The sequence below is a fragment of the Corvus brachyrhynchos genome, unplaced genomic scaffold, assembly GCF_000691975.1.
Source record: "Corvus brachyrhynchos isolate BGI_N302 unplaced genomic scaffold, ASM69197v1 scaffold116, whole genome shotgun sequence".
NCBI classification, from domain to species: Eukaryota; Metazoa; Chordata; class Aves; order Passeriformes; family Corvidae; genus Corvus; species Corvus brachyrhynchos.
The window spans coordinates 13540164-13561422 of record NW_008240221.1 but is presented as its reverse complement, the minus strand read 5'-3'; the positions used below and the strand labels follow the sequence as shown (position 1 = coordinate 13561422).

At 42.7% G+C, this 21259-nt stretch overlaps 1 protein-coding gene across 2 annotated transcripts in view; it reads right to left on the bottom strand.

The window, feature by feature from the left end:
• The window catches only part of PTCHD4 (patched domain containing 4), a 92340-nt gene extending 71125 nt beyond the window's left edge, over nt 1-21215 (bottom strand). Inside the window, exon 1 of one of the 2 annotated variants that reach the window (XM_008641816.2) lies at nt 20432-21215. In XM_008641816.2, coding sequence (XP_008640038.2) covers nt 20432-21031 — 600 coding nt within the window. In that variant the 5' untranslated portion in view covers nt 21032-21215. The remainder of the gene's footprint in view (nt 1-20431) is intronic. The other variant, XM_017745073.1, reaches the window with a different exon arrangement.
• Between the last annotated feature and the right edge of the window lie 44 nt (nt 21216-21259).

The following is a 21259-nucleotide window of genomic DNA, read 5'->3' as shown; positions in this document are numbered from 1 at the left end:
TAATAATAACAGTTATTGGTTGTACATGATTTTATACCCATGTATCTCCAGAGATTCTACAACAGAAGATGCTAACTATCTTTAGCAAGGTCACTTGCATGGTTGGAATCTTGTTTCAGATTCCCAGTCTGTGTCTATGTGTCTTTCTTTTTCCTTTTTGAGTTTTTTTTAAATGTCTGATGAAAACTTAACAGTGTCTTTTCTCCCAGATTCTGATGGCAAGTAATTCTCTCCAGATCTGACCATCTTTAAAGATGCAATGAAAAATAAATCACTTGCTGGAGCATGTTATATTTCATCTAGAACAAGGGCCAAGCAAAATTCTATGCTTCAATGGACACTATTAAATTGTTTTTTGTGTTCTCCCTTCTCCTTTTCTAGATGCCCCAAAGCCATTTGATATATTTAGATTCTGAAAGGGAGGAGAATAAGAACTAAGATGACAGGCATGAAAAGGTTCACACTCCTTTTCCCCCAGCATGATGGAATTTGCCACCTGTGTTTATGCAGACCTGACCTTGCATGTGGTTGAAAATCCAAACTCCTTGTATTTTCAGCAGTAAAATTCACTAAGTGTGAATGGATGGATACAGAATAAACCCCTACCATGGTTCAGGCTGGAAACTTATCTGTAAAGGATGCTTGGACCCTTAATTTCCTAAGAAGATATGTAAGTGGCATGGGAAGTTTGACTTGCTCTGGAGCTAAGGGCTTCTCAGGTTAGAGAAAACCAGCTGCTCCTACTGAGCTAAATATCTTTTGCTAGTGATAATAGTAGTAGGCACAGATCCTCTCAGCATGCAGCCCAGAGGGACACTAGAAATACTCCCTCACTACTAAAATTACCTGTGACCTTTCTTTGGGTTTCCTTAATATTTTCAGTGCAGCTGCTGCAGGCCCAGCTCCCACCTGGGGGTTCTGTGTGGTCACTGCAGCACCAGCCCAGGGCAGGGCCTTATCATCTGCTGGGGTATTTTCTTTGTCCAAGATCACATTAAGTTAGAAAGAAATCAGGACTGTAGTCACTGCAGCAAAGGGAGAGCCAGCTGTGGGGATTGGCACTGAGGAACGTGGTTTAGTGGTGGGCTGGCAGTGGTAAGTCAGTGGCTGGACTCAGTGATCTTAGAGGTCTTTTCCAACATAAATTATACTCTCATTCATCTCTGCTTTTAATGGCATCAGCCTCCACTGGGTTCCTTCTCATAGGAAAAAGGGAGGATTTGAGGTATTTTTGAGAGGACGTGGCTTCTGCCTTCTTAGTGCCCCTCTCAGCAGAGGTTGGGCTGGTGAGGTTTTTAAAACTCATTTCAGATCCCTGGCAAGGAGGAAAGGAGCCCTTGTTCCCTACTGCTTGATCACTCATTCAAGTACAGCTACAGGACATTTGCCAGCAAATTTACCTCTATTTCTACTTTTCTTTAACTGCTACCTCTCATCAGCTGGAGTGGTGGTTCATTATCAAGCTATATTACAGAAATGTTAGGATAAAGCATGCCGTCCTGGTTGCATGCTATTTAAAAGCTTAAAGTGATCAACAGAGGGCAACCAGGAATGTCTGTTGAAATACATTGTGTGGTAAACATCCTAGTGAAATCAGTGCAGTTGTTTCTCCCTCTGATAAGGACATTCCTACTCTATTGTAGGTCACAGTAAATATTAAGCAAAAACCACAGAGGTTAGGATGAAGCAAGTTGCTTTTCAGCCAGCTGACTGTTTTCAAGGTAAAAAAAAAAAATTTAAATCCCCTTTCCTTTAAAGTTTAACATATTGGGCTGCTCATGTTCCCCTCAGCCTCACTGCAAAACTTTAGAGGGAGGTTTTTCCTCCTCAATCAAACTGATTTTTCTGTCCCTGACCCTGGTACAATTATGCACGGAGATCTTGTAGCAGTTGATCCCTGTTAAACAGCCACCAATTACCAAAAATTCATGCAGCATTCCTTTCCAGCACAAAGCACGTAATGCTGATTCATGTCAGCATTTTCCCATAAATTTTTATGTAGCAGTTTTCCTGCCCCTGCGCTGTGCAGCTGTTCTGTATGGATGAAGGATGGAGGGAGTGTCCAGAGCAGGTGAACACTGAGGGCAGCACATTTGAGGTAGAGCTGCACCTTGGATGGCTGGGAACAGGGACACAGTGATGGCCAAGGGGTCTGTTCATACAGCAAAAATGAAATGTATGAAAGTGGCCATGAGAAGTTATCCAAGAAGTAATTGTCTAACTCTCTGCTGCAATAAAGAAGAATTCAGTCATTTCCAGCTACCCAGCAATGATGAGGCTCAGCTCACCAGCTGGTCAAGCAAATTTGGTTTATAGTCACTGAGAAGAGTCAGGCACATCCAAAGGATGATCTGCTCCATCCTGAGGTACAGGTCAGAAGCAGATTTGTTCTCTGCAGTTGCCTGTCTCTCACCATTTAAGGCAGAGGCACGAGATTACTTAAGACTAGACCCCAGATTTTATCATGCTGAAAACTGCCTGATCTGCCTTGTCATTCTTGACTCAAGCTGGCCCCTTCACAGACATGTCCTGCAGGTTAACAAACCCACAGACATTCATCCCCTTCCCAGGGAAACCATGGACCACTAGTGTGATTTTTATGTGAAAGAGATTACATAGAGTATCCAATAGGGAACCATAACCATTTGGCACCTCTTTCTGATGACTCTGGGCCTCTGCTCCTATCCTCAACAGCTTTGGGTTTCTATTTTTGATAAAAGAGACAAGAACAGGTGAGAAGTGCTCCAAGAGACTTATATATTGTAGTATTAATAACAGAGAATAAGAGAAATGTCCCTAGGACTAAATCAAATTATGGAAGAATTCATAAGGGTGCAATAGCAAAGTGTGACTGCTGTTAGAGAGCTTCTCTTTGGATGAGCTTCTGGCAGTGGACAGGCTGTTTCTGAGTGGCTCTCCTCACTTTGTTCCTTCAGTACCACCCCCTCAGGTTTTCTGAGAATCATAGTGTGGTCAGGGTTGGAAAGCACCTTTGAAGGTCACCTGGTCCAACCACCTGCAATGAGCAGGAACATTTTCGACTAGATCAGGTTGCTCAGCCATGTCCAACCTGGACATGAGTATTTCCAGGGATGGGGCATCCACCATTTCTTTGGACAAGTTGTTGCGGTGTTTCACCGCCCTCAAGGGACATCTCTGTCAAGGCAAGGGAAGGACAGAGGGAAGGAGAAAAGTCTCTAACTTCACCTTCTTCCTTCTCTTGCACATCCCTCTGGGATGAAAATATGAGATAAGCCCTCTCCCTCCTAGACCAGCTCTACTCCACTTCCTTCCTAGACTGTATTTCACATTTACATCCTTTCCCACCCTCCTTCATTCTTTGTTCTATCTTCCAGCTCTTCATTGTTCAACTGACCCCTTCACTCACAAGGTCAGATTCCCATTTGGTCCATCTCAGATCCCGTCCCAGTTCCTCTTGGAAAAGAGGAACAGATTAACTGCCCACCAGAGCTTTGTCCCCAGCTGTCCTGAACAGCACCCGTGCACCCAAGGACACAGTGATGTCCTTGAAGCTGATGAGCAATACCCACGTGGGCTGTGATCACTCACCTCCCTCGGTAGGAAGGGTGCTGGGAGACAGCAGCAGGCACAGAAAACACAAAGGGAACTGAAGCACTGGGAGATCATTTTGTGGCACAGCTTCTCTCTCTGCCTTCCATCAGGAGCAGGACACAGGCCCCGCAGTGAAACAGCTTTGGCATAGACAGTTCGGGGAGGTGAGCTGATGTCTGCACCCCAGCCACATGAGATGGTTGCAGGGGTGAAGGGCACAGCTTGCTTTGGATGCCCAGCAACCTGGGGATGCTGGGGTGGCTCTCTCAGAAGGAAGGTGGGTGGCTCAGCAAAGTTTGTTGTAGGTGACACAAGTTCACCTGCCACAGGAGATCCATGTCAGCAGGACCTCTGAAGTCGTAGGTTACCCTGGGTGTGTAAATCTACCAGGTCAGGCATTAAAACACAACCATCTTGTTTTCAACTGGAACAGAACCTATCCAACCTGGGACAACATCTAAGTCTCTACCAGTTGCTAAGCCATGAAAAATGCTCAGGTACAATTAAAAAAAGGAAAAGGTGCTTGTCTCTGTGGTCTTGTTCACAGCTACTGTTCATCCCAAAAGATTTTGTTTGTGCCAAGGAGAAACACAGGAATGAATCACTGACAGCAATGCCTCAAGGGAATTGCACAAAACACCAATATTTGGATATATACAGTTAAACACTCTCACTGATATATGCAGGAATGTGTTTGAAGAATTCATTTACCATCTCTCATATTTGGCAGTCTCTGTGAATCTATACCATGAATACTTTTAATCAATGAATGCTCCATATTAATTCTGATTTCCTCCACAGCTCAAGCACAATATTAAAAATGTTCAAAGGAAAGGAAGAAAATTGCAAAGAGCATTAAAAATATAAGAAATGCTTTTTCAGTCAGACCAGTGGTCCACCCAGCCAAATTTTCAGTCCCTGTCCATTTCTAAACCACGATGCACCAAGACAGTGTCTTCCACAACACAGATGGAAGATGCCTTTGGGACTTTCAGAATATTGTTGATTTCCCAGATCTTCAACAAAAAAGAAATGAAATGAGCTGCTTGGAAGAAGAAGGAATGGAACTGTTCAATTTTTTAAATAGAATAATCCTTCTCCTAAATGCAGTGATTTAAATTATATTAGCAACAAAAAGTATGCAAATTAATGAATTAAAGCTATCTTGTACCCCAGTGAAATCCAAGACAGTTTTGTTATCTCAAGAGGGTCCTGACTTTCTCCAAATTGAGTAAACAGGACAACATTTGACCAACATTCTTTCTATCTCTTGAGAATATTTAATCTTAAGATTTCTTGAGATCCATGGAGATATAGGTTAAACAAGATTCTAATTACTAAATTTAAAACAGCAGAATGCACCAAAAGTATAGAAAACCTTCTTTCTTGTCTGCTTTTTGTATCAGAAAAGCAGAAGACATAAAACTGCCTTGCAAAATTTCATCACATACTCCATAAGCCCAAGCTGAAGAGCTTTGGGTGAGTGAGAATGGGATCCAATGACTATCCCTACCAGGAGATTCTAAAGAGAGGACACAGGTTTTCACTGATATATTTGTCGGTTCTCTTGCTTTGTGAGCATCTCACTGTGTGCCTCTTCTAATTGCTTTCCCTATTTTGAAAACCTACTAGAAAGCAAAAGGGATTGGATTTGCCTGGTTTTATTACTTCATTTAAAGGAAATATTAAAAAAACAAACCGCAGAGACTAAAAAGTGAGCAGTAAAGCAGATCCACAGGAATCATTTAAGCTCTTACAATCTGAAGTTTCAATAATGACACAGAAAAGGGTGGGTTTTTTTCTTTTAAAATTATGTTCTATGTTGGTAAATATCTCTTTAATTTTATCTGTCTCTGCTCATCCTATTTTCTCCAGGGACCAGCAGCCAAAGTACTGAAACACTGCAAAAATGTTCTATCAAAGGCAGGAAGAAAAGAAGTAACTGAGAATCAGACAGAGCCAAGTGTGATGTGGCAAGATTTTGGGACTAGAGTGGTTCTGAGGTTAATTTACAGCTAAACTGGATTAGCTAAACCCAGACTTTGAATACAAGATGCTGCTGTGCTCTTATCCAAGTCCTAGCAGGGACTTCTACTCTCACAATGCTCAGTAAGATATAACAAGGCACTGCACAAAGCAGATACAGTTGAGGACACTTAACACTCATAGTTGAAAATTCTTCTTTTCTAAGAGATAATTAATCAGTTTCCCCTCTTTTTTATTATTCTGAAATTTGGCATTGTGAAGCAATTTCTCTGCCGTGAAGCATCCCTCCCTTCTCTCCAGCACACACTGTTTTTTAATGAGTTTGGCCATTTGTTAGATGGAGAGAGCCAAAAAAATGTCTAGTTTCAGACATTTTCCTTTTTTATTCTTTTTTCTTTTTTTTCATGGTGCTGGACAAGAATCTAGGAAGGGGAAGTGAGAAGGAGGCATTTAAGTAGGCCTGTGTTTATGCATTAAAATCTAACTAAAGCTGGGGTTCTGCTGACTCCCGCCCAGGGTACTTTTGAATTCAGTACATTCAAAGAGATTTTTGACACCCACGCATGAACATCAGCAGGTAGCTTTTATATTTGTAAATTCTGTCTCAAGATCACCTTGTAATGTGTGCCCTTTATGGTAAAATCCTGTGTTCTTAGTAGCCCATAGTGATGAAGACGTTGTCATGTGCGATCCTCTGACAGGTCTTTAATTCTTATTCCACTTATTCCACAGTAAAGCCCATGGCATCATCTGGAATTGTTCAAACACATGCAGATGTGGTGTTTGGGGACATGGTTTAGTGCTGGGCTTGCCAGCACTGGGTTAATTGTTGGACTCAGTGATCTTTCCAACATAGATGATTCTATGATTCTCCTCTTTGGGCTTCCCATTGCCTCTCCTCACTGCAGAGCTCTTACACTGCAAGTTCACTAACACTGTCAGGGCTGGATTTCTGTGTTTCCTCAGTCATACTCTGTGGGAGAGGGTGTCTTGCAGGGCAAGAGGGTATCTTTGCAAGGTCAGCACAGGGCACATTGCAAAGATAAACAAGTGTTAAACAACAGCATGAGACAACCAGGAAATTTTGCACCATCCCAAACCCTTCACCTAGAGATTGCAGGGGCTGCCACTGAACAAGCTCTGCATGCCTGGAAAATTATCTCGATGCAGCCTCTGTGCTGTGGAGGACTGGGAGGACACAAACGAAGTCCAGCAGATGCTGAGGTCTCGGTTCAGACCACAATCACTGGTCCCCAGTGAGGTTCTGGCAGGGCCCAGGACCACAGTGTGCAAGGTGCTGTGGAAACACACAGCTGGAGAAGCTGCCCATCCTCCACAAATCTTCCCATTCTGGTGCTGGACTTTCTTTATTTGCTGTATTTCACAGTGTGAACTGGTGATGCTGCCAAAGGAGAGGTCCCTTCCCTCTTTGTCCTAAGCTTGCATCTCCTGCCTGCCAAGCTTGTGAGCAGCTGCTTATGTGGTGTGTGGTGAAATGGATTGGAGAAAAAAATCCAGGTTTATGCAAACTGAACAGGAGGGGAAAAAAAAAAAGAAAAACCAAGTATTTAATCCCCTCATCCCCTCCTTGCTGCCATCTGGCAGAAGGTTTCTTTAACACCTCTGCTCAGACCCCCCAGTCTGGTGGAGATATCAGCTGTGCCACACCTGAACAGCTCCATCCTCAAGGTGGCTGTATTTCACAGCTGAGTATTTGTCCTCACTCTGGGTACACAATCCCTATTATCTTCAAGGAGAGTTTCTGATTTGGATGTGCCTCTTCAGCCAGAACAAAGCTCAAAACATGAGAAGTCAAAATTTAGGCTCTGAGGTCCTGAGTCAGGCTGCCTAACCAAAGCGTCAGCTTGGAAATGTCAGGACTACTGTGAAAATGTCAGGACTACTGCACTGCCTGCTCCAGGAAAAGAGAACAGGGCACCCATGGAGGGCAACTTTGATCTTAAATGGATTGAACCTCATTCTTAGGGATTTTAGCCCTCATAAATCCTGTGATGCCCCAAAGCCTAGTTTAGGCACCTTCATAAAACGCTTGAAGTTAGGCTATATGTGTTCCTAGACGTATATGTTAATGTAGTGCTGCTGTTAAGAATGAGCTCAAGATACAAAGTAAGATGAATATTTAATTACTGTGTATAAGCACTTCTGGAGAAATGCAGAATATACTCTGTAAATAATAATAGTATTAACAACCATCTTTTCAACTTGTTTCAGATGTTTCTCTGCAATGCATTAAAGCTTTTCTTCCCAAATATACATTTTACAATTACTTTAATGCAATAGATGTTAAAAAACAAAAAAGGCTTTTCAAAATCACCTGCTGTGCAAAGTGATTTTTCAATTTTATATTAGTATAGTCTGTTTGGAAAGGTTTTGGTTCTGGCAGAACAGGAAGGATTGGACTTTTAATTTTAAAACAAAAATGCTGCAGATGGTGGGACCTTGTGGTATCTAGCCACCTTTGGATTTCAAGCAAATATTTAGGGAAAAAATTCTGATAGAGTAAGCCAAAGAGTAATCAGATGGTAAAGCACTTCCAGATGATAGAATTCCAGCATTTGTCTTCTGAGTACTATGCAAAATCTCTGTCTCCCTGCTGCAATAAACTGCCAATATCTGGCAATCTGTTTTGGAAGAGGATGGCATTTAATTCCAGTTCCTTCAGTGGGAGCTAATTCCTTATTTAGATTAATGTATTTTAGTTCTTTTGAAACTGTCTAATAATAATTTCCAAAAAGAGATTTTCAAAGTCCTGTCAGAGACTTAGAGTGAGAAAAAGTTGCAGTGGACTTGAGAAGGACCCTAGATTTTCACCATGGTTATTCTGGGAGGTTTTTTCTCATGTCAGTGCAAACACAGATTATTCCCTAGGATTTTTGGAAGTGCTTCACCTGACATGAGCCTTTTCTCTAAAGATCTCTAGATTTAGCATATCCTCATGCTTGCAGACATTTCATGGAACTTTTTTTTTGGGGTGATTTGAGATAAACATATAGTGGCATTCAGCTCACCTAATTTTAACCATCTGAAAGGTTAATGCATAATATGAATATTATTTATCTGGTCCATGATGTTTTTGAATGGTGAGTTTATCCTGTCCTAATTCAAATGTTTAGAAAAACTAAAATGAATTACTCCTGGAGGTTCACCCTTCTATCCTCTTATGCACATTGGGCCCACTTTAGATTAGATGCTGAATAGAAAAGGGCTCAAATCAGAGAAAACAGATGTGTTCCTATCATGACCCTCTGCATGAGCAGCCACAGACTGCTCCATCACGGACCCCCAGTGGCAGGGTCACAGCCTGATTTTGAAAACAAGACCAGGTCCCATCCACTGCAGCAAAGGTCCTGATGTTGTGGACAAAAAGAGGAGAAGAAACGGCCTGACTCCACAATTCTTTTCAAAAACATCACCAGCCTTTTCCTAGACACTTGGTCTGCAACCATGCTGAAGTTGGACAAGAAACAGTAGGAATGATCCAGCTGAATATTTCATAACTATCCTGTTCAACTAAGTTTTAGGACTATCTGCTAATTCTTCCCTGGCACAACCAGAATACAATTAAGAAATGACAAAATTCAAGAGGGACAAAACAGAGCCAATTTCTGACATTAGGGGTATGAGGATTTTCAAATTTGAAGTGCTGGGGACCAATCAAACAATGCACAATATGGCAAAAGGACTTTTAGAAATCATCCAAATCCAAATCAAATCACCCATCAAAAATCCACAGTCAGCACAAAACTCCAGAAGAGGACTTGTTTCATTCTAGAAAGAGAACAAAAGGACCAAAGAAAAGAAACATTCCGTCAAGGCTTCCCTGATAATTTAACACATCCTCTGCAGCCTCCAAAGCACTGTTCAAGCCCTACACAGGGAACTGTGTGTATCCTGCTGAGCTTGATCTGCAAGAAGGTGAAGGAGGAAGGAGAACATCGAGTACTGAAGTGTCTGTACTTGCAAAGCAGTATCAGAATCAGAAGTAAAAGTGCCTTTTCTCTGGGGGCTGCAAAACTCCAACTTCAATCAACTTTGTGTTTGACCTTGGTCATGTCATTTCAGTGCTGCACCTTCACTTTGAGATCTGCAGAACTCAGCTAACAGGAATCAGTTCCAAGAGAGGACCCTACTTTGCCCTTTGGACACCAGAATGCAAACAAAGCTCTTCAGAAAATGATATTATTTTCTGCTCAGCTTTCTAACTGCTCTGGATCTGTCTGTGTAAATTCTGTGACTCAGCTGCTGCTGACATGTCCTCCTTGCTTAATATTATCTGTGAACTTCACTCCTGTGCAATTCAATTCCGTTTCCCGATAATTAATAGAGATGTTAGATGAGACCAGACCTAACACAAATTCTCCAGATACCCTGCAAGATACCTTCCATAAACTTGTTACGTTATCATTTATCATGATTCCTCATTTACAATCTTTCAGCCAGTTTCCAACCCACATGACTGATTTCCCACCCAAGCCAATCTGAATTAATTTCCCTATTAGGGTTTCCTCATAATCCTGCACAGGCCAGGGAATGGGTTAGACTGACCTTATAAAACTTTTATGTCTTTGACCTCTTGATGTTACACAGAAGAGGGTCATAAAACTGCAACAGCTCTTTGGATTTCTCCAGCAGCACCACAGCTCTCCTTTATGATAGGAAAAATCAATGTAAAGGAGAATTCACAGCAGAATATGAATTCTTGAAGGCATAGCCCTACACCAAAACCACCATCCCACACCCCAGACTGCTCCTTTACCAAACAACATCTGAAATGTTGTCCCTTGTGTCCAGTGTATCCTTATTGAAGAGGCTGTGGGAAAAGCCAATTCAAATGGTTTAGGTGTGAATCTGAGTTTTTTGAGCTTCATCCTGGGCTATTCCCTATCCTGGTTACCTTTTTCTAGCTGCTCTAAAGGAAATGAAAGCACATCCCATTCTGCCTTATTTTTCTTTGTTATTTTTGCTACTTCAAAATGTAATTGAGTTCTCCACAACAAAAGTATCAGAATAGTTCGTAAAGGAGCTTTGTTCAGATCTGTTAAGTAGTGACAAATGACTTGTTTTAACTTGCCTTTTAAGGTGAATATTGTGATGAAAAGACCATGGATCTTATGCAATTACAGCATTTGGCACTTATATAAGACAAATTTCCCTTCATGGACATCCTCTTTCTCCCACTTCCAATATTTGATATTTGAGGCAAGAAGATGGTAAAAGTTGTAACGATACAAGCTTTACTCTTCTAGGAGTAAAAAAAAAAAAAAAAAAAAAGCCACCCTTTTCTTTAAAATTGAATTCCCCAAATCAAAACATCAAATGCTTTATGAGATCAGGGGAGCTCTTAAGCTTGTCAAGGTTGTGAAATTTATTTTAGGGTATATACCTAAAACCTAATGCTTGTGCTAATCTCAAAGCCTGGGGAAAGAAAGGAGTGGAGAGACATTTGTAAATCTTCAGAAATGTTCACATTTCTCTGCTGGTGTCCCAAATTTCTATGCAATTTACAATGACAAATCTGTTGTGCACCAACTGGCTGACCAGTGTTTTCTACATGCAGTTGGGAAATCAGTTATGGGCAGGAAAATTAAGGTTAGTTAACAAAGAAACACCACTGTTAGAATATTTACTGACAGACATTCCAGCCACTCCTGAAGAGAAGTGGGTTTGTCATCTGGATGCAAAAGTCTACATGGTGAAATCTCTCAGGGAATTTTTTATGCTTAACTGTGAATAAAACCTTACTCAAGGAGTCAAGAGCATGAACAAACTGAACTGTGGATTGTAGGGGAAATATGCTCATGAATATTTCCATGTTGCATCTACTCAGCACTGCGTTAATGTACTTAGTTAATGTATTAAAATCTGCACTAAGAAATCATCCTGGAAAATGTTTAGGAAAAAGGTGATTTATATTTAAGTTACAGATTCTGACAAAGAGATGGAATTGCATCATGAAATACTGCTAACATCTTTCTTCTTAATGAACTGCACAATTTTTCACAAACTAAACTGGCTTGGAAATGGAAGCCAGGATCACTTGTCCCATCAATACAGTGCCTTGGTCTCCAGTGTAAAACTGCATTAACAAGAGCCAGAGCACTCTCCTGGGGGGTAAATTTGTGTGCAGGGGGACTGGGCTGTGTCCTCAGCCAGTTGGGTGACTTTATTTTGCTGCGATTTTCCTTCCCTAAAGTTTGAACATGGGAAAACACTTCCTCTTAAAGTGACTTTGTTTTTTTCCTCCTTTATTTTCTAATCTAAGGTATAACACGTGAGAAAAATATTTTTGGAATAATTTTGAAAGAGTACCTAGAAACAACTTTAATACAAAAAAATATTGGAACATTTTGTTAGGGGCATGTCAAAATGAAACTGTGGGAATCCCTTTCCATCCTCCAAAATGAAATCAGGGGCAGTGTGGACATTGTTTCAAAAATGCTTTTGGTTTCAAGAGCACTGTAACTTCAGATGGAAAAAGATTCAGCTGAAGATTTTTGGGCCAGCCAGGTCATGCATGCTTTAGTCCAGGCAATGCAGCATTTAGAACAGAAGCAGCAAAACCCTCCATGGTCAACTCTGAATTGTAGCACCCTTTAAGAAGCTGTTGACACATGCAAAAATGCAGTACGCATGTGGTAAGAATAACACCTGCCCATCAGACTGACAACACTCATGTAATGCTGGGGGAAACAATTACAGGAGTTGTAAGGAAAGCAAGACCCTGTCTTATATGAGGGCAGATTTTCTGTCTTGTTTCAGTGCCAGACTTGGGCATGAGGTTTGGATGCCCCCTGAACAGGCCCTGTAGGTGATCTTTATCTTTACATATTGTGAGAGGCTACATGTCTGTTGTTTGGGCTTCCCTGTGGAAGAATTTAATGGGGCCTCTCAGGCCTCCCACCATTAGCACAAGGCAATGACTGTGGCAGACTGGAGACATCTTTAATCCCCCTTCATACCCTTGCTTACACTGCACTGCACTAAGAGTCTCAGTGGTGTGTGTTGCCTTCAAAGGTGTGGGGCAGAAAGGCAGGACTCCCCTTTACCTTCTCAGATGCCCTCAGCACAGACAAGCAGGCTTTAGGGCTTGTGAAATTTGTAAAGAAGAATTTTTCTGCAAACCAAATATTTGCCATCATATGTACTCAGGAAACATTACACACATGTGGTGCCAACTCATTTTTTTAGCTATAGACCTTTATCAGACCAAAACTTTCTGCAAATTAGCCAGCTAGTGACATGCCAGTCTCACAACCCATGATCACCCAGCAGTTCACTGGCTGTGATGCCAGTTTGCTGGCAAGAGTGGACTGGAGGAAGGTGTATTTGGTGGCAAAGCATGAAACTGGGGAGAAAAGCTGATCTGGCCAGCTCACAGCTGTGAGTGCTGTCTGGTGTCTCGCAGAGTATCACAGGGCATGCAGAAATGCTGTTGTGTAGGAGTTGCCTACCAATGTATGAGTGGTGCTACGGAGAAGAAAAGACTTCAGCAAAATTTCATACCGGAGCTGCCACCAAAAAAATGATTGCCAGTTTGCCCTTGAGCTGATTCCACAGTAAATCTTTTTAGCTGGAAATCTTCCTGCCGCCACCAGCTCACCCTTGCTAGTGTCATCAAAGATCTCCAGTACCTCACCTTAAGCTCCTGCTCCCAAGTGGCCTGACCAGTGTAAAAGTGAGGCTAATTCTCACCCAGCGAGTCCAGGGCTAGGGCAATGACATGTGCCACTGCATGTGATCGTCTCTGCAATGCTCAGGAGCTCGGTCACTGCTCTCTCCCTTTGTAGGATGCTTCACAGCCTCACTTCCAAGAACTTCCTTTCCTGCCTATTCACATGAGCACCTTGCACCTTGGTAGGTAGGAAAACAGAGAACAAGACAAATACAGTGAGAAAAAGAGGTATAAAAGACTTTATAGCTTGCTCCTTCGGCCTCTCATTGTCCTCCCTTCTCCTTTCCATCACACACAGCATCTGCTTTCCTACATTGTTGAAGACTTTCATTTGTATTTAAAGCTGTTTTACTGCTCAAGTCCCAGCCACGTCTCACTGTTTGCAGTTTGAAGGGGCAGTGGATGTGGGGCCTGCATAAATTAAAAGCCTTCAATACAAATGCGAGATCACGGTTTCCCCAACTCAATTCACTTCTCGTGGAAAACCAGTCAGCAGGTATTTTGATTGTGACTTCTGTAAAAACCACTGCACAGAGTGCATAGAGGTCTTTTATCTCAATGTCTGAAGAGGTTTAATATGGGTTTTGCTCTTAGATTATTATTTTCCAAATGCCTAGCCCAGCCTTATCTACCTCATTGTTTGCCAACTAGAATATGTATATAAATGCATACCCACACATGCATAAAGGATGCTAAATAATTTAAGAACTTCTTTTTGGCAGTATATATCAATCTAATTTTGTGCTTACAAAGTTCCTCTCACTTTTACCATGGAACATATATGAGAATCTCCTCTCCTCTCCTCTCCTCTCCTCTCCTCTCCTCTCCGAATATGTCACATCTTCTAATCCATTTTATTCCCTTGCCTTGCTAGCATGGTGGTATCTGAATTTGTTTTAATTCTTGTTACAGATACCAAGAATACCCATTTGTTGTAAATCTGAAGAGAGAAGTTCAGAGCCCTCCAACAGCTCCCACAGCCAGTAGAGTAAGGGGCTACAAAGACATTTTGGGAAAACACAGAGATGGCTGTTATAAGAAGATACCATGTCAGTGTAGAAACATTGGCAAGCATTAACCAAATATTTAGTAAAGGAAATAAATGGGTTTTTATGTCCACAGAGGACTATCTTTTTTAGGAAGAAAGTAAAGTTCTACTGGACTTTCTCCCTTTGGCAAGCAGATGACATCCATCCCAGATCCACAGGGATGAGCCATTGATACTAGCAGAAGGGATTTGTAATTGCATCTTGCTCTTCTCTCCTCCTAAACAACCTTCCAATTGCTTCTTTATTATTATTCACATCAAGGCCTGGCATTGCACAAAAGGCCATGTCCCCCTGCAAGTGCTGACAAAACTAAAAAGTGGAATAGCTGGGAGGGAAAGGCAGGAAGCAGACGACCAAGGTCATCCAAAAGGTCAATGGAGAATATTTTCTTTGCAGTCTTCTATATGGCCACTGCTCTCGACTGCTGGATGTGAAAGAATGAGCCCCACACCCAAGGAACTTTCTGTCTACACCCCTGGTCAGCTGAAGGTGGAATTTCCCTCTGAGACTGACAAGGAAAGTTAAGTTCCAGACAGAAGAACGGCAGTGAAAAGACCACCCAAACACTCGTTCTTACTTTGATAGGTCTCTGCTGCCTTTCTGCTGTTTGTTTATGTTGGAATAGCTTATCATGGTACAGGTTAACCTAGTTTCATGTCCCTGGTGCAGCCAGGACTCATAGTCTGGCCTTGCTTTTACAAAACAGAATTATCTTAACACTTGGTCTATCGAAGCCAAGGAAGAGACCTTTTCTAATGTACTAAGCAAAGGAAGAAGTGGAGAATTCTCCTAAAAATGCAAGGAAAAGCTTAACTTCTTGCCCACACTGAGCAGACAGGCTGCCTGATCACATGCTCAAGAACTGATATCTGCAGAGACATCTCCCAGCAAAGGCACAGCTCCACTAGCCCATCCAAGTGAGGAGGGTCAGGAGCCCTCCCCAGTGCTGCTGAACAGTACGGAAACACAGCTGGAAGAGTAAAAGGGTCTTTTTTCCCCCCAAATTAGTTTCCCAATCTGTGAGCCAGAAGATGCTACTAGCCTTCAAACATTTTCCACTTGCTTTCATGTTACTGAGCAGCTATTCGGAGCTCAGCCTGCCCCATCCTGTCTTCATCTGAGAGGCTGAGATGAAAACTATCTGCAGCCTCCAGCCTCCCTCATCTGATCTTCTCCCTGCACGTTTCATTATTTTGCTTTGACTTGGTAGCTTTTTCCAGCCACAGAGCACAAGATTCTGAGCCACATGCTTGGATTGGGACGGGAGGTATCACAAATGGGTGCAGAGCCACACTGCCTCTAAGGAAGCATCTGCTCATTGGAGTTAGGGCAACCTTATTGGAGTTAGGGCAACCTTACACTCTAACTGATTTTACTGAAGGAATAATCAGAGTGTTTTATTATTGGTGCATAGATGCCTACGCTGATGTAGGTGGGCTCTGGTTTCATGTCTTCCCCGTCCCATGGAGATGGCCTGTGCCTCAGGGACATCTAAGGAGGGATTAATCTTAGAGCAGTCAGAAAGACTCTGCAAATGTAAATGGAGAAAGACTCATTTAAAAATGCAGCTGTTAATGTGAGAAAAGTTGAGAATCTGGCCAGTAGCAAAACTGCAATTAGCTGTTTCAAGATGTTAAGTGAATGCAAGTAATGCTTCAGCTTAAGCAAGAGCAGATTCAATATCCAGCTGATGTGTTTATCACAAATGTGGTAATAGAGATTTCTGGTTTATTGGCTGCTATTTCACCTAGTGTTCATAAATGACTGATACTTAATTAATTGAAGGCAGTATTACAGAAACCAATCTGCTGACAAAGGTTCCTTTAAACCAGCAGTTGACATATTTATTTTGATCTCAGACAGGCAAGTTCTCAGTTATTATCTTTCTCAGACACACTAGCAAATAAACATGAAAAGAAATAAAGAAACAGTAAAGATGAAATGCCTGAAATAATGTTTTTATTTTTTTTTTCCCCTTCCAGATAAGGACTCTGTTCATAAATAATTTTCAGTATTTTTGTTTGCAGTTTTTTTGTTTTTTTCTGGAACAGGACAGCAAATTTTCTGAGGTTATAGGCGAATTAGGGTCAAAAAGCAATCTTTTCCCTCATATTTCATGGTACATGAGAAATAATCCTCATGTAATCAATAATTCTGTTTATACCAACAAATAAATGGTACCTCAGACCACATTTTGAGGGCACTATGTGCTCACTTCTAAGAACACTGTGCACCACTATCGGCAGGATGGAGTAGATTTACCAACCCGGAGTGGGCTCGCTCCCATGCTGTCTCCCAAGTCATGCCCAGTCACTGTTCTGGAAGTCTCAACTAACAGAAACAATGCTGATATATGCCAAAAACTTGAGATTTAACAGTTTGATGACTGATGGTGAGTGCTCAGTGTAGGTTTGCCCAGTCTATGCAAGTTAGGGCACAGTCCAGACCCCAAGCACAGGAACATCATTTTTATGTCCTGAAATGAGGAAAGCATGGGCAGTGTTTCTCCAGGAAGTATCTCAAAAGTCTTCATCAAGGCTTCATGCATCCAGCTTTGTTTTCCTGCTCTGCTATAGTCTATCTGCATGACCTTGGGCAAGTCACTCTCTGGCTGGGCTGCAGACTGCAGTGAACAGGCTACTGTGTCCCCAAAGCAATGGGAGCTGGTGTTTTCCTATAGCCTGGTTCACCTGCACTAGCCTTCAACGACCCCTGAGTTGCCAGAGTGGGCTTTAAACCCATCTCAGGCATTGGAAACCAGCCTTCAGTCTCTGCTCTGAATGTGAGTGCTGTGTCTCTGCTCCTTCTCTGGTGAGTGGAGACACCAACTTCCTGACTTACAGAGGGATAGTGAAAGTAGAAGTATTTAGGGCTATAAGTTCTTCCAACACTATAGCAAGTAACAGTTAAACAATTATCCTTCACATCCAGATTTCCTCAGGAAAAGTCAAGCACCTTCATCAGATTTTGCAGCCCAGTAACAGCTGCTTCAAAGCCAGAGCAGTTTGCTGAAACCTGCTTGAGTGTTTCCCACAAAGTTCCCATGGGAAACCTGCCAAGAACTTCAGCCAGCCTCACCTGAGATGTTTGAACCTATTTGGCCTCCATCAGGAGATGAGAAGAGAGACAAAGTGAAAGCTACTCACAAGGTTGAGGGAAATAAAAAATTAGAAGGGGTTTTTGCAGCTCCCAGATGGAGCAGCAGTGGAACAGCTCAACACTGTCATTGTGGTTCCCAGACCAGCACAGTTCGACACTTGACCCATGGCAGCTGCAAACTAAACACATCTGGGGCACCTTCATGGTTTGTAAATTCCCATATGGTTCTTAGAATAATTTTGCTCAGTCTGAGGCCATTATCAAAAGAACAAATCAGAGCAAAACCTATCAGTATTAACAAAGCAAACGTGACCTTTGGAAAAATGAGGTAACCTAGAAATCCTGGTGGGTCTTAAGGGTGCAAGAAAGTTTAGCTGAGAAGAATCCCAAGGGCATGGACCAGTGAATGTGATGAACACTGGCCCACACTGAATAAGGGCAGGCAGATTTGGCCCTCTTATTTGCAGTACCATGAGGTTTAGCCACAACTTTTCCTTAGTGTCACAACTCAAGTACAAAGAAATAAAAAAACCCACAGATACAGCCACAGGGGTTGTTTCCCTTCTCTGAACATACAGAAGTTTATCTACCCAAGTGGGTGCAGCATCCGAGATGTTTCTGGTTAAACACGAGACACCTCAAAACAAGAAATACAGGCCTGAGTTTCTACAGCCTTTGCTCAGAGCTGCAAAGAGAGGAAGGCCAGTAAACAGTGTGGGAGCTGGGATTAAATCAAAATTTTACCCATAATTGTAGGAGATCATGAGATGTTGCCTACAACTTCCTAACTGTTGGTAGATGGGACAACAGAAATGACAGTGATGAACTAGTGAACTAATTTATACAAAACAGTAATTTAATCCCAGCAGCTGGAGTCAAAGAGACCTGAGAAGGTGAGTCTCTGCAGATACACTGTTGCTGAAGACCAGCCCAGGTTCAGGACTGACCACAGCTCCATAATAGAGCCCTTACCACATAAGAAGAAGGAAAATAGTGCAAGGTGTGTTTCTCTTTTTCAATAAAAGCAGGAACTCTCCCTATCCACAGAAATGGGTTGTAATTGCTGGCTTTTCTCTGAAGTGCAGTCACAGACTTCGGCAGCTTTACCTTCTTTCACTGGGAAGGAGGCAGAAAGCTGCCTGCTCTGTCCAGCTTTAAACTGAGATACTTAAGGGCATTTATTCCCTCACCCAGAAGATGATACACAACAGCTCCTTGGGGGATTGAAGGTGCTGGGCTGGTGTTTGGCAGTGGTCAGAGTTAGACTTCTGTGTTATGGGAAAACCTTTCTCTCAGTGTGAATTATCTGGAAATCCAATAAGTAACTAACCCAGACCACATTATCTTTTCCTTTGCTTTTCTCTTTACAAAAACAGGAGCTGTAGGCAATCTTCTAATTAAAAAAACACATTGCAAGTGACCGCATCCTAGTTTTGACAAGCTCAGTTAGGGTGTCCCTACAGAAGAAAATTAATCTGGATTGAGAGAATAGGGTGACTATTTCTGAATAAAGCTGGTTTATAACACTGTTAGTCTAGATTATCAGTGTTCTCCACTGAACTACCTTACTCTTAATTTTAAAAATAAGCAAAATGTAGAGGACACAGTTTAATTCTGCAATAGCGGAATTGCCTTTGCAGCAAACTAGAAGATAAATCTTGTTCAGGGATATTTAATCCACAGTAACTTCTTTTTCTGAGCACTCTTTGCACTCAGGACTTTCCAGCAGTGGCAAGGACACCTTTCCATTTCCACACACTCAACTCAGGCAGCCACAACTCTGTACAAAGAAATTACTGTAACATCTACAGCCACGGGACCAAATCGAAGCTGTTCCACCTGGCACTTTTACTGAAGAAAAAAGAGCAATAAAATCAATCTATGTCTCTGCTTCAGATTTCAGAACAGGGATGACTTCATGGGATTTTTTTTCTCATAAATATATAGTAAGAAACGAATTAAACTTCGGGATCTTAGCGCTGGTACTTGCAAGAGCACCCCCCTTATGCCCGAGGAACTCTTTGAAAAAGGGGCAGTGGCAACCCCAGAGATCTCTGGTTTACAAGAAGGAGCATATCCTCTTCCCTATGATCTGAGTCATGAGTAAATAGTGTACTAGGGAGTTTGTTACACTCTGTTAAATAAATCTTGCCTCTGGTGCAATGCCCAGGGGAGCAGGCAGATATATGGTAATCCACAGAAACTTCTTTCATGAGCCACCTGCAAACTTTGTGCCTTATTTACTCACAGCAGGCTAATCCTGGTGAGCGGAATTGCTCCAGATGGGAGGGAAAGCAGATGGGTGCTTGTGTGCCAGGGAAATAGTCCTGAGATAATTTGTGCCAAATTGTTTATTCTTTCAACTGGGGGACTGAAACTTCTTTCACCTTTTACCTTGTTTCAACTTTGCTGGAAGCCTCTAGCTGGTGGGATCCATCCCAAAACTCCAGCCCATCCATCAGTGACAGAGTTAATAATTTTCACACTGAGAGAAAAAAAAAAACCAACCCACTTCCCTTCACCTTCTTTGCATGCACGTAAAGAAGGCAGGACACCTGAAATTGCTTCTGGCCCAAACCTCCTGCTGCTCCTACAGCACTGGCAGGGGCAGGGAGACACAGGACCTCACTGTGCCTTTGAGGAAAGATTTTTCTGGCCACATTAAAGACAAATTATTCCACCACAGCAGGGAGGCTGGAAAAGGTGATTGTGCAAACCAGCTCTCAACCCCCCACCGACCTCCTGTCCCTTTTCCCGCAGGTATTGAACCTTCAAGGCATTGCAAGGTCTCCCGTTGCTCAGGCTCTTCTCCGCTCCCTTCTTGTCCTGCTCCAGCAGCGTCCAGTCCCCCACCCTCCCTCCTTGCCCAGAACAAAAGCAAGGCACCGGATTCAGCTGCTTCACGAGGAAAGCCCAGATCACACACATTTCGATAGAGAGAGATAGATATGAATATATTTCTCTTTGCTGTTTAGGACAAGAAATGAAGTGCTGCCTCTTTAATTGGCAAAAGCATGCAGTAAGAGCATACCTTTAATTTAGTGTTGGGATAGCTCACTTGCACCCTGGCTGTTGTCTTATTGGAGAGGGCAGCCTGCCTCAGATCCTCTAGCACTGAAATAATATCATCCAGCACGCATTTCTTATCCTGATTTCTCAACACACACAGATGGGAAAAAGTATAATTATAGCCTTTGTAGTTCACCTTCATTTCCAGCACGGCTCGGTGGATCTGCAGGATCACATCAGCCTGATGCAAAATATTGCCTCCGGGTTTGGAGAGGAGAATCACCCTGCCATACCTCCCCGGGGTGTGCAAGTCCGAATACAGCTGGCTTTTGGATTGATCGAGGGAGAAAAGGCTGCTGGCTAAGCTCCTCTCGATCTTGGCCAGGCTGTGGCTGGGGGCTACCAGGCTCTCCAGGTCAGTGTCAGGCTGGAAGCGGTTGAGCAGGCTGAAGCCGAAGATGATGGTCAGGACTGCGGGCACAGTGAGGAAAAACACCGGATGCCTGCTCACGAATAAGCCCAGCTTGTAGAAAAACGACTGGAGCCCTCTGTGTATCACCTGCCGCAGCATCCTCCACCAGATCCAGCCTGCAGATGCTCCTGGCCGTCTTAGAAAGCACATGTGACATGTGTAGCTCCTTACCCCTTCCTGCCAGTTTCCCTTTCTCTCTCCCTCTCTCTCTACTACTCCTTTAAAAGACTGCAGCAAGTTGCAGCAAGACAGCCAAATATTGATCAATGGGGTGTGTGTGTGCGTGCGGGTGTGTGTGTGTGCCGGAGATGGAAGGGACCGGGCAGGGGAGGGAGGAGGGGGGGGGTCCTTGCCTTTTTTTCCCTCTTTCTCTCTTTT